General features: G+C 44.6%; 1 protein-coding gene across 9 annotated transcripts in view; it reads right to left on the minus strand.

The window, feature by feature from the left end:
* CEP112 (centrosomal protein 112) overlaps positions 1-13,310 on the minus strand; it is a 729,616-nt gene that overhangs the window by 164,855 nt on the left and 551,451 nt on the right. For all 9 annotated transcript variants that reach the window (XM_033961733.1, XM_033961732.1, XM_033961731.1 and 6 more), the window contains one exon: positions 10,966-11,115. In XM_033961733.1, the coding sequence (XP_033817624.1) occupies positions 10,966-11,115 (150 nt within the window). The remainder of the gene's footprint in view (positions 1-10,965; positions 11,116-13,310) is intronic.

Genomic DNA, 13,310 nt, shown 5'->3' on the forward strand with positions numbered 1-13,310 from the left:
GGAGGCGATCGGAAGTGGAGGGGGGCGATTGGATGAGGAGGGCGGCGATTGGAGGCAGAGGGAGGCAGTCGGGGTGAGGAGGGAGGCGATCTGAAGGGGCAATCAGAGGAGGAGGGGGTGATTGGAGGCGGACGGAGGCGATCGGAGGCGGAGGGAGGCGATTGGGGTGAGGAGGGAGGCGATCGGAAGGGGTGATCAGAGGAGGAGGGGGTGATTGGAGGTAATCGGAGGCGGAGGGAGGCGATTGGATGAGGAGGACGGTGATTGGAGGCAGAGGGAGGCGATTGGAGGAGGGAGGTGATCGGAGGCGGAGGGGGGCGATCGGAGGCGGAGGAAGGCGATTGGAGGCGGAGGGAGGCAATCGGAGGCGGAGGGGGGTGATCGGAGGCGGAGGGAGGCGATCGGAGGCGGAGGGAGGTGGTCGGATGAGGAGGGAGGCGATCGGAAGGGGAAATCAGAGGAGGAGGGGGTGATTGGAGGTGATTGGAGGCGGAGGGAGGCGATTGGAGGAGGAGGACGGTGATTGGAGGCAGAGGGAGGCGATTGGAGGAGGGAGGTGATCGGAGGTGAATGGGGGCGATTGGAGGAGGATGGGGGCGATTGGAGGCGGAGGAAGGCAATCGGAGGCGGAGGGAGGCAATCGGAGGCGGAGGGAGGCGATTGGAGGCGGAGGGAGGCGATTGGAGGTGGAGGGAGGCGATCGGAGGTGGAGGGGGCGATCGGAGGCGGAGGGAGGCGGTCGGGTGAGGAGGGAGGTGATCGGAAGGAGCGATCAGAGGAGGAGGGGGTGATCGGAGACAGAGGGAGGCGATCGAGGCGGAGGGAGGCGATCGGAGGCAGAGGAATTCAGCAGCCGCCCCAGGAGCACGGACCTTACTTGGTGGTCTAGCGGTGACGCGGGGCAGGAGCGATCTTTCTACATTCCTGCCCCGTGCAGAGCCTTACTGTGAGTTCCTGTGGTCTCACAATTGGAGTTCCTGTTGTAGTCTCATGAGACCACGGGAACTCACAGCACGGCTCTGCACGGGGCAGGAGTGTAGGAAGATCGCTCCTGCCACGCGTCATTGCTAGACCACCAGATAAGGGCCGGGGGTGGGTCAGAGCCAGCCCAAAAGTTATTCGTGAATTTTCTCTATTCGCGGGCTGGCTCTGCCCCTAACCCCCGCGAATAGGGAGGGAGAAGTGTACACTTTTTTGAGGCTGCTTTCAACTCCTAACTCCCACTCACCATAAGACACCTATGTCCATCTTATCATTCTCTCTGAAAGAAACTCTCCAATCCTTATCTGTTCCATTTGTTCTATAGAGTGTAAGCTCTTCTGAGCAGGGACCACCTATTACTTGTTGAATGTACAGCACTGCCTTTGCCTTTCAGCACTATATAAATGATAAACTGTACCGTATTTCACATATGTACACATGTACACGTCATATGTACTAGTATGGCAAGACCTCACTCATTTAGAACAGTCACTACACTCCCGCAGCGTCAGAGAGAGAACCATCGGCTCAGTTGTGATGATGTGACGCGTGTATACTGTATGTACTCGTATCGCAAGACCTCGCTCGTTTAGAACAGCCACTACACTCCTGCAGCGTCAGAGAGAGAAGAACCATCGGCTCAATTGTGATGTTGTGACGCGTGTATACTGTATGTACTCGTATCGCAAGACCTCGCTCGTTTAGAACAGCCACTATGCTCCTGCAGCGTCAGAGAGAGAAGAACCATCAGCTCAGTTGTGATGATGTGACGCGTGTATACTGTATGTACTCGTATTGCAAGACTTCGCTCGTTTAGAACAGTCACTACACTCCCGTAGCATCAGAGAGAGAAGAACCATTGGCTATTATGTATGCTGTATGTACTTGTATTGCAAGACCTTGCTTGTTTATCAAGTTAAAATTTAATAAAATGTTTTGCTTGTCTTGCAAAATACTTGCATGCCAAGTTACTTGCAATCCAAGGGAAAAAAGAGAAAATAGAAAGTAAAGAGCAAAAAAATGAATACTATATGAAAAAAAGATAATAGGTAGGATGGTGGTTTTGGCCGATGATTAAAATCAAGAGCGACTGCATTCGGCTACTAACACCGGATGGTATACCAGGAGTGCCCACACTTTTTTTTGGCTTGTGAGCTACTTTTAAAATGACCAAGTGAAAATGATCTACAAACAATAAAATTTAAAAAAACACAAAGCACACTGTACGCAGAGAAAATGCTAATTATCATTTATATTCCACGGGTTTTCAAAGAGGTCAAGGCAGATGACTCTATGCACTGTCACCTCAGTAACAACCATACAAAAATAGACAAATATATCCCTCCCTTTTTGCTAAACCACGATAGCAGTTTTTAGCGCAGGGAGCTGCGCTGAATGCCCAGTGCTGCTCTTGACGCTCATAGGCTCCCTGCGCTAAAAACCACTATTGCGGTTTAGTAAAAGGGGGCCATAGTGCAAAATATAGACAGCAGATATAAATTCTCAAAACGGACACATTTTGATCACTAAATTGAAAATAAAATAATTTTTCCTACCTTTGTTGTCTGGTGAGTTAATGAGTCTCTGGTTGCACTTTCTTCTTCTGACTGTGCATTCAATCTTTCTTCCCTTCTTTCAGCCTGTATGCTTCCTCTCCTCCAGATCTCATTTCCTCCCCCAACTTTTTCTTCCTCTCTCCTTGCCCTTTCTTTCTCCCTGCCTCCCTTTCCTTTTTTCTCTCTTCATGCCACCTTTCTTTCTTTCTGTTTCCCTTATTTCCTTCTGTCTCCCTGCCTGCCCCCTTTCTTTCTTTCTCTTTGCCCTCCCCCAAGCCACTGCCCCCGTCATCGGGGAACAGGCCCCCAAGCTGCTGCCGCCATCGGGGAACAGGCCCCAAAGCCACCGCTGCCCAAGCTCTCCCTGCTTCCCTGTGTCGGGCCGAACAGCATTCCTCTCCCCGACGTCAATTCTGCCAGGCTAGCCAATCGTTGCCTGGCTGGCCCGGAACTTCCTCTTCAACGGCAGAATTGATGTCGGGGAGAGGAAGGCTGATCGGCCTGGTAGATTGTGAAGGCAATGCGAGTCTATCACGGAGCCCGGGATAGGCTCCATGATCGACTCACTTTGCCTTGGCGGTCTACCAGTTGATCGCGATCAACCTATTGGGCACCCCTGGTGTATACGCTCTAGATCTGAGGCCTTTTTCTACCTTAAGACAGGAGATAAACTTTGGACATAAGAAATAACTGCCTGGGTGTATGGTACGAATTCAATGGATTAGAAAGAATATTTAACTATTACCCACCAAGAACCTTGGTGACTTGGTGGGAATTTATCATTATTATTTATTTTTACGATTTAACTGCAGTGTCAATCTTGTAGCATGATACAACTACTCATTTTTGTTTATAATTCCAGGCTTCCCTGTTTCACAAAGAAAGTACATTGGGGTTATTTTAAAAACCAAGATCCAAATTGACAAACCTGGCTTTGAAAACGGAGATCGACGGAAATATTTAAGATTTTTTTTTCACTGTCATACAATATTTCAGTAACACAAAAGTGGCCCAGGAAATGCTATAGTGGCCCCCAATCTCTTTTTGTACATGAGCAGAATTTTACTGAAAGAAATTCTTATGACATGAAATTCTATTTTTAAAACTATCCAAAACCAGGTTGCAAAGAGAAACGAAGAACTAATTCTTCTGAATCTCTCTCTCTCCAACATGGGTGGCTCTAACTTGCAAAAATAACTCTTTTCTATTCTCCCTCTGCATTTCCTCTTCTTTTAAGCATTTGTCTAGTGTTTGTTGTAAACTGCTCTGTATTTGGACATTAATCCTTAAAGGCATTTGATTTGTGTTGCATGATAGAACGAATGACTGAATATATCAAAGCCAAGGTCCACTGAATGAAACCATTGAACTGCCTGGAGGAGCAGCGAGCTGTGAACCAGGGAAGCCAGGATTAAATCTCACTGCCGCTCACTTAATCTTCTGTGGCCTCAGGTACAAATTTAGGGGCCCTTTGACTAACGGGGTGTTGAAATCTGAGCCTAATGCATTTTAACAGGGGACTTTTCCATTCACTAAGCTCAGATTTAAAGATGACCCTTTTGAGGTCTTTTTATTTGCAGGTTGTGTGCTAATGTTGCCATTACGGTGTGAAATCTGCAAAAAATTAATGTGGGAACACTTATTACAGCCTCCAATTTCGGAGGTGCAAAGTGCTCTTACTTTAAGCACACAAACACACTCCCACCACAAAAATACTTTAAAAAAAAGTTAATGCACAGTTAGGGGGAAATTCTATAAGATGTGCCTAATGAGAGGCCCCTAACTTAATTAAACTGGCTTCAATTATAAGCTTTAACAAGCTCATAATTGAAAAACTATATAAATTAATTGGGAGATAGGCACCTAAGGGCTAGATTCACTAAAGTCCACAAATCGATCCTATTCGTGTCCTATCCGTTTCTTTTTTTTTTCTTCCAAATCTTTATTCATTTTAACATATACATCGAGTGTACATTAAAATATGAACACAACATATTACATTATCACTTGATAATTCCATAACAATATATAACTAAAAGATTTATATCCCACCCCCATCTCATATCTATACATGAATAATATAATTCCTATGTATATTAATCAATTAAATTATGCACATATATATTAAATTATCATAACCCACCCATCCCCCATCCACCCATTCTTTCAATTATCATATAAGGAAAAAGAATAATAAATTAACATTAATCATTATCCTATCCGTTTCTGATATGTAAAAACCAGAGTGGAATTGTCCAAATAAGAAAGATGTGCACTGGAAAATATGTCTTCCAATATGTCTGGTGATATGAAGGTCTTTATTGTTCAAACATCAAAATAACACATTCAACGACTCAATGACTCGACATGTACATGTTTCGGCCCTCAGGCCTGCCTCGGGTAGTCTTAAAAAACGTGAATGATGAAATACACAATACACTGGCACTCAATTGGATCTGACGAGGCACGAATAATATTCAAGTTCTCTTGCATATGCTTCAAGCTGGTTTGGGGACTGGCTCTTACATACTTGTTATCACACTTTGTATTATACAGTCCCATGAGGCAAACCAGAAATTGCAATCTATTTGCATATCCAAGCATTACCAGCTGTAAATACAAAACCTTTCTGGATAGAACTTTTATGTACCAAGCAAACAAAGAACAACACTGGCTGGACAACTGCATTAACGGAGCTAGACTGATCTATAACGCCTTTAGAAAAGTCATAAAAACTGCCTTATTTGACAGATTTATCACCTAAACATTAACTACACCAAACACTAATTTCCATTTCTTTTTCCTAATATGTCCTCCCTGAAATCCTTAACAAATTGTATTATGTAATTCGCCACTTTTTCTAAAAAGGCCCTTTAAACAAACTGTATATTGTAATTTGCTGTAATTTTAAGATTCTGCATACTGTAATTTTACTGACTATCTGCATATTGTAACTCGCTGATTGTCCAGCTCTCTTCAGTTGTGAACCGCCTAGAAGTCGCACAATTATGGCGGTATAGAAGAATAAAGTTGATCGATTCAAGTAAAGCTTGTCCATGCAAACGATCAAATCGTAAACACGCCCACATGTCTCGCTGTAACATCGATCGACTGTGCGTGCGCACTGTCTCCTTGTTGGTTTTGAAGCACATAACGCATGTGCTAGCTCTTTAGGACTTCACTGCGTAGAAATGGGGCGGGGTTTAATCACGGACGTCATTGGTGGGCTCCAAATGCGCCTACCGCAAAGCATTGTTGTCGTAAAAAATGCAGTATAAGAACTGTAGTTTTTAGCAACCTCTCTTTTTTTTCTTAAGTGCTGTTGCAAGCTGTTTAAGCTGTGACCGTTGCTTTTTGAAAAATTTGTTGGAGAGGTTTAAGGAGAAATAGCATCGGAGGTTTGTGAGCGAGCTGTGGAATTCTTCAAGTTTGTCCTTTTTTTACTGATCGATCTCGAAGTTTATTGCCCGCTTCCGAACAGCTTAACATTTCTCTCAGGAAAAGAACTGTTAAGTTGCTAGAAGGCACAACAGTTAACAGCAGTTGAATGCGCTGGGATCACACACTGTTATATACAGCCTACGAATCCCAGGAGGCTGTGCGGTTCTTTCTTGCCGTGAAGCACGAAACAACCAAAGGCGACTGCGTGACGTCAGATACACGCGACAATCTAGCTGGCCCTTAAAAGTTATTTTGGATTTTTTTTTAAATTTGGCATTGATATATCAAATGTACAATGCGCAAAGAGAGCACGGGTTAATCTGCGATTTTCTCGCTATGCGCACTTCAAATCTGAGATTCACTCCCGCGCTCGCTATGCGCATTACAAAAAAAATATATATATATTTCTAACACTTGAAAGTTTACATATATTTAAAGTTTAGATATATTTTGGATTTTTTGGTGGGGTAGATATATATTTTTAATGGGGTTCTTAATAAGCACGCGGCAGTTGCTAGGCAGGAATAGTCGGCGAGGATGTAAACGACTGGTCCTCAGCAATCGAAACTTTTTGGAAAGGAAAGGCCAGTCGGTTTGGACGAAATGGTTTCATGAATCGATGCCTTAAGAAATTGACACGCCTTTTTACTCATTTGCATGCGCAGATCGGATCGGGTACGGATGGGGTCTGGAGGAAGGTTAGTGAATCGAGCCGTAGTCGGAAAGTGAGCGCAAACTGAGCGGTACACGATTGGTTTGCTTAGTGAATCGGGCCCTATCTTCTTAGGTGTGATTCCACAAAAGACAGGCGCCTATCGCATGGTACCTAGGGGCGTCTAACTTTAAGGTAGGCGTGTTTAGGGGTGGAGAAAGACTTAGGCACTGCTAAGCACGATCCTGTAATAATAATAATAATAACTTTATTCTTATATCCCGCCTGTAATCTTGCGACTTCTAGGCGGTTTACAATAAACTAAACTGTAAATACAATCAAGAGAAGTTTTACATACAGCGAGTTAGAGAGTATAGCGGTTTACAATAAAGAAACTGTAAATACAATCAAGAGAAGTTTTACATACAGCGAATTAGAGAGTATGGCAGTGTATCTCTTGTACAACTACTTAAAGAGTATAGCATTGTACATCTGATGACATTAGTAATGTTAATGTCAGTTTGTGTCAGGAAGCGCCAAGTTGTTTAGACAGAAGTAGAAATATTCCGTAGGTTCGTATAGTGTTCATGTTTAGTGATTAGGGGGGTTTGGGGTTAACAGTTGCAAATTCAGGTGTGTGGTGATCAGTGTTCCCGCTAAGCTGCGTTGGCCTGCGCTCGCGCACAAAATATTACATCGCAGCGCAAAGTTTCTCTTCACAGCGCACACACGCGTCGGTAAGGTAAGGGGACGCATTGGGGGGATTGCACTTCCCCACAATTGCCATGCTTCGGTTCCTCTTCTTCCTTCCTTCCTCCCCCCCCCCCCCCGCGGGACCCTGCGGCACCATCAACTCTTACTCCCTCTAATGTCGGCCCTGCAGCTCCAGACTTCCTCGCACCTTCTCCCCTCCCCCTTTGGATCGCTATTATTTTAAATGTTATAGCCGCGGAGCTGTATCCATCAGTGGAGATGTCTAACCTCGGCCTGCCCCGGAACTCTTACTGCAGCAGACGCCCGTCTAGGCAGGAACAGGAAGTCACTGTTGCAGTAAGAGTTCCGGGGCAGGCCGAGGTTAGACATCTCCACTGATGGATACAGCTCCGCGGCTATAACATTTAAAATAATAGCGATCCAAAGGGGGAGGGGAGAAGGTGCGAGGAAGTCTGGAGCTGCAGGGCCGACATTAGAGGGAGTAAGAGTTGATGGTGCCGCAGGGTCCCGCGGGGGGGGGGGGGGGGAGGAAGGAAGGAAGGAAGAAGAGGAACCGAAGCATGGCAATTGTGGGGAAGTGCAGAGCTGCAGGGAAGAGTGTTGCGGTACCCAGCTGGAGGGAGAAGGAAGATGAGGGAGGGAATTAAAGGAGATGCCAGGGCTTGGAGCGTAGGAGGAAGGTATGCCAGTCTAAGGGAAAAGGAAGGGGGAGATGTGAGAGCAGGGAGGGGGAGCGAAAGATGGAAGAAAAGGAAAGGAGAGAGATGCCAGAGAATCAGGGAAGGGGAGATACCAGACTATGAGGAGAGGTGTGGGAGAGGGAAGGCGAGGAGAGAGATGCCAGACCAATGGGGTGAAAGGAGAGATGGAAGGGGGAGGCATACAGTTTCTGGAAGGGGCATAGAAGGAGAGAAGATGCCATATAGGGGAAGAGAGACGGCAGACAGTGGATGGAAGGAAGAGAGTTACAAGAAGATGAGGAAAGGAGAAACCACAGAAGACAAAGGTAGAAAAAAATTTCTATTTATTTATTGCTTTAGGAGACATGTGTCACTGTTTCTGTGAAGCATTGTATGCAGAGTCCAGCTTCTTGCTGGTTCAATTTAACCTTTGTCTATGTATTTTTATTTTATCCCCCCTTTTACAAAACTGTGAAGCGTTTTTAGCACCAGCCTTGGTGGTAGCAGCTCTGATGCTCAGAATTTTATGAGCATCAGAGCTGTTACCTCCGTAGCTAAAATCCACACTACAGTTTTGTAAAAGAGGGAGGGGTTAGTTTGTGATTACATATTCCTTACTAGGCGAAGGTGTTTTCTGTGTTCTGTGTGTTCGAAAGACATGGTTTTCTGTTAGGATTGACGGTGTAGGATTGATCTGTGCTGGTCTGGCTTGTTTAGTTTTACAATGGGTGTATTGATGTACTGCTCACTGCAATATGTAAGATGCTGCCTTTTCCTAGGTACTCATGTGTGACGTGTGGTTTGTTACTAAAAATCATGTTTTTCTTACAGATGGGGGGGGTGCCAAAAAATGATGGGCCCCGGATGTTACATATGCTAGGTACGCCACTGTATGTAAAGATACCAGAAAGCTGGCGTAGCAAAAACTTCTAAGTTTTGAGTATTTAACCCTCCCACAATCTCACGGGCACTCGTTTCAAGTTTATTGAGATTTTGATTTAAACGCAATATCAAATATTTTCAATGCGTATAACAAAAATAAATTTGGGGAAATAAATAAAACCATTTGAACCAGTGTTCCCGCTAAGCTGCGCTGGCGTGCGCTGGCGCACAAAATATTACATCGCAGCGCACACGTTTCTCGTCACAGCGCACGATCGGAAGAGGCGTACGGCAGATGGCAGGGCGGCGAGAGGAGAATCGGGCGAGTTGGCTCATAACTTGCTGGCGCCCGATATTTTTGGCTCACGGTGAAAAAAGTTTGCTCACAACACCCGCCCGCTTAGAGGGAACACTGGTGGTGATGTTACGAGGGGGGTTGATGTTCCGGTTCGTTACCTAGGTATTTCAAGAATAGGTAAGTTTTTAGGTGTTTTCTGAATTCTTCATAGTTGTTTGTGTGTGCAATTAGTTTTTCTAGGTCTTTACCCCATATGGCAGCTTGATATGATAAAGGACCTGGACGCCTGTAATGTGGGCCAGGGTTTTAAAGGAATACATTATAGGCACCTAAATACGATTCTGTAATGGTTGCCTAAGTTTGATTGACAAAGAATCCAAAATGCTGCTGTTCGTCTGACCATCCATCACAATATTATAGAGATCTTCACTGGCTTCCTTTAGCGGCAAGGGTTATGTTTAAATTTGGAACTTTATGTTCTAAATCTCTTCAGGGACAAATTCCAGGATACTTAGGGCTCCTTTTACAAAGGCACGCTAGGGCCTTAACGTGCGGAATAGCGGGTGCTACATTTCTGCCTGCGCTAGCCGCTACTGCCTCCTTTTGAGCAGGCGGTAGATTTTTGGCCAGCGCGCGCTATAGCATGCGCTAATCCGGTGTGTGCGTTAAAAACGCTTTGTAAAAGGAGCCCTGAACGGCCCAATTCAGGGTTTTTGAAAAAATACAAATCGCTCTTTACGGATTACTTCTCTATTTACTTTTCCATCGGTAAGAGGATGTATTTATAAGAGGTTCCTACATCGATTGATTTCTTTTTAGGCCGCTAGTTGGGACGCTGAATTTCGTACGTTGCTATCATTGTCATCTTCATATTTGCAATTTAGAAAGCTATTGAAATCATCATTGTTTGCTAAATTTATTGGTAATTGAAAATCCAGTAAATTTTTATTCTATAACTAAAAACTCTTGCTATTTTAACTACAAATAGTTTTCTGCAAATTTTGTTTGTAAGTCACCGTTGTTTTACACTCTCTTCATTTCTTTGTACAGTACTCCCCCAATATTCACGGGGGTTTCGTTCCAGGAACCCCTGCAAATCTTGAAAAACCGCGAATACAGTTTTTAGCGGGGGAGACAGGAGAGGGCAGCTGAAGAGGCAGGAGAGAGCAGCTGGAGCGCCGGCGAGTGAAGGAAATCACTCACGGTATGTTCCGACCGCCTCTTCCTGCACTAGAGTCGGGCCTCACCAATCAGAAGCTGCTTTGACATGCAGCTCCTGATTGGTGAGGCCCGACTTTAGTGCAGGAAGAGGCAGTCGGAGCATACCGCGAGTGATTTCCTTCACTCACTGGCTCTCCGGCTGCCCTCTCCTGCCCAGTCATTCGCGGTTGGAAAATACCGCAAATTGCCGACCGCGAATGACCAGGGGAGCACTGTACACCGTAATGAACTGAAAGGTATTTGTGGTCTAGAAATGGAAATGTAATAGGCGCCTATTACAGAATCTGGCCCTTAGCGCACCAAAGCAAGCAAATCACCACAAAACGCTTTAACAATTTTGGCAGCAGTCTATTTTCCCACACACATGCTGCATTAAGCACTTGGTGCCCTTTTAGTGAAATGGCCCCTTCTGGGGACAGGCGACTATTTCCCGTTCTTTAGTGTAACTCGTTTTGAGCTACCGCTGAAAAAGCATGAAGCAAATCCAAATTCCCTACCTACATTCATGTGTTCGCTGTTATGACCAAAATCCTCACTCACCTTAATTGCCCTGTCGTTATCTTTGATCAACAATCTCTTCTCCTCTTCAAACTTGTGCGTTGAATCATGTTGCTGCTTTTCGGCAGTGAGTTGCTGCAGAGAGCTCTCCTCTCTGAGAGCGGAAATGGAGGACTGAAGTTCAGTAATGAGCTGAAAAACACAAACAAACAAATCCCAGATCTATCGTATATAACACTTGCGCAGAGAATGGGGGATCCCACTCCCCTCAACCTACCCGTAGAATCCCATGGTACTGAAAATTAGGTGCTGGGAAAGAAAAATCATGTTCCGTGTCTGCGTCATTCTATAAAGGGTGCTCCTAGTTGACTGCTCTTTCTACATTTGGCCAATCTAGGCACCTAACATAATTTTTTAATTGGCTCATTCAATGCCGACAATTGGAAGCGCCATTAAAAGGCAGTGTGATTATGCATTCAACACCTACCGGTGTCTAAGAACACTTAGGTACCATCTAGGTGTGATTCTATAAACAGCACCCCTAGAGGACAAATGACAAACACACCGAATAGCATCTGGAAGTTAAATGCCTTTTATAGAATCACAGACACACAACAGAGTCTTATGGGTATAAACTTATATGTAAAGAGTCAAAAGATCTTCATATAGAGAATCTTAGAGACCTCAGCGGTACCTTCTGCATGTATCCAAACTTTTAAACATACAGAGTAGTGGCACCCAAATCGTCATACGGTCTCATGTAAATATCTTATAAACATTAATTAGATTTTTAGATTTTTTAATTAATGAAATACTCATCTTCCTCTACGCGGGTGGGGGTAGGCACTCCGACATAGAACTATGTTTCGCCCGTGAGGGCCTTTTCAAGGCAATCCCCCTTAGAGCAACAGACTCATGCTTCCCGCGTTCATCCGTTTTAGCTAGGGGGATTTCCTTGAAAAAGCCCTCACGGGCGAAACATAGTTCTATGTCGGAGTGCCTACCCCCACCCGCTTGAGATCCCTCCTGCTGGTTCGGGGCCATTCGGGGGGGGGGGATAGAGATTGCGGCAGGAGAGATTAGGCATCTCTCCTGACACAATCGTTGCAGTGGGGAGTGGTCAGGTTGCTGAGCTGATCGTGGCAGCCGTAATCAGTTCGGCGGTCCCTATTCGGACCTGTTTTGACTTGATCTAGGTCAAATCACATAAGTTCCAACTGGGCAATCTCCCTAGACTTTTGGTTACACTTGCGCACTACTAAGTGTAGGTCGGCCCACCTCCTGCCCTTTCCCCTCCTTTAAAAACGCCTCTTTTCGCTCTAGGTGTTCAGAGGCAGGGTAAAGGCCTAAGCTGGTTTTAGATACGTCTAAATCAGCTTTGATTATCGGTACTTGGACGATCTGTCTTTCTGATCGTCCAAGTACCGATTTAGGCCACGTTTTGAATGTTTGTTGTTTTTTTTTTATTATTATTATGAGCCCCTTAGGCTTTAGAAGCGGTATATCAAATAAAATAAACTTGAAACTCGTTCCAAAACCCTGAAATCCTTATGAAAGTTAGAAAACAATGAAAGAGGTCCCCTCCCCACAGTGGCACTTCAAGCAGGCCGCTAATTCAACCAACCCCATTCTCTTGAAGTCCTTTTCTGTTCTGTGGATGAGATGGAAATCACTGAACTAGTTTTAGGATCAGAGAACAGTCAAAAAAGTGCGAGTTGATTTTGGATTCTAAACTAAACTAAACTAAACCTTAAGTTTATATACCGCATCATCCCCACGGAAGTAGAGCTCGGCACGGTTTACAAGAGCTTAAAATGAGAAAGGGTAGGAAAAGGTTTACATAAGTTTGTAAATTGAGTGGAGAAGTAAGGGAAAAGAGATTACATGTTAGAGAAGAGCCAGGTTTTTAGTTGCTTGTGGAATAGTCCTTTGCTCGACCTTGGGGGTTTTTCAAAAAAAATTTTTTGTCACAGTATGTCTTTATTCTCTTACCACCTGGCAAAGACGGGCTCCTGATATTGCAGCGAGTCCAAGAATGTTGTCTGACCCATTCTATGCTATTCAATCGTAAGTGCTCAAACCTTAGGGCGGCAAAGCATAGACATGGAATTCGATTCCAGACTCAATGATTCCCAAATCGGAGGTAGCTTACCCAACTGTGCAGCCTTCATCTAAGACAATGTGTCCGACCAGATATTCAACACTCATAACCTTTTGAGTTATGCTCATAAATTGGCCTCTTCGAAAACCTACTACTAATAATAACAACAGTTTATATACCGCAGGACCGTGAAGTTCTATGTGGTTTACAATGGTTAAAAGATATTACAAATTAAGTAGAATTAACAAGGTTAGAAACTAGTTATTAACAGCGCTAGAGATCAGTT

This window comes from Geotrypetes seraphini, chromosome 10 (genome assembly GCF_902459505.1).
Source record: "Geotrypetes seraphini chromosome 10, aGeoSer1.1, whole genome shotgun sequence".
Lineage (NCBI taxonomy): Eukaryota > Metazoa > Chordata > Amphibia > Gymnophiona > Dermophiidae > Geotrypetes > Geotrypetes seraphini.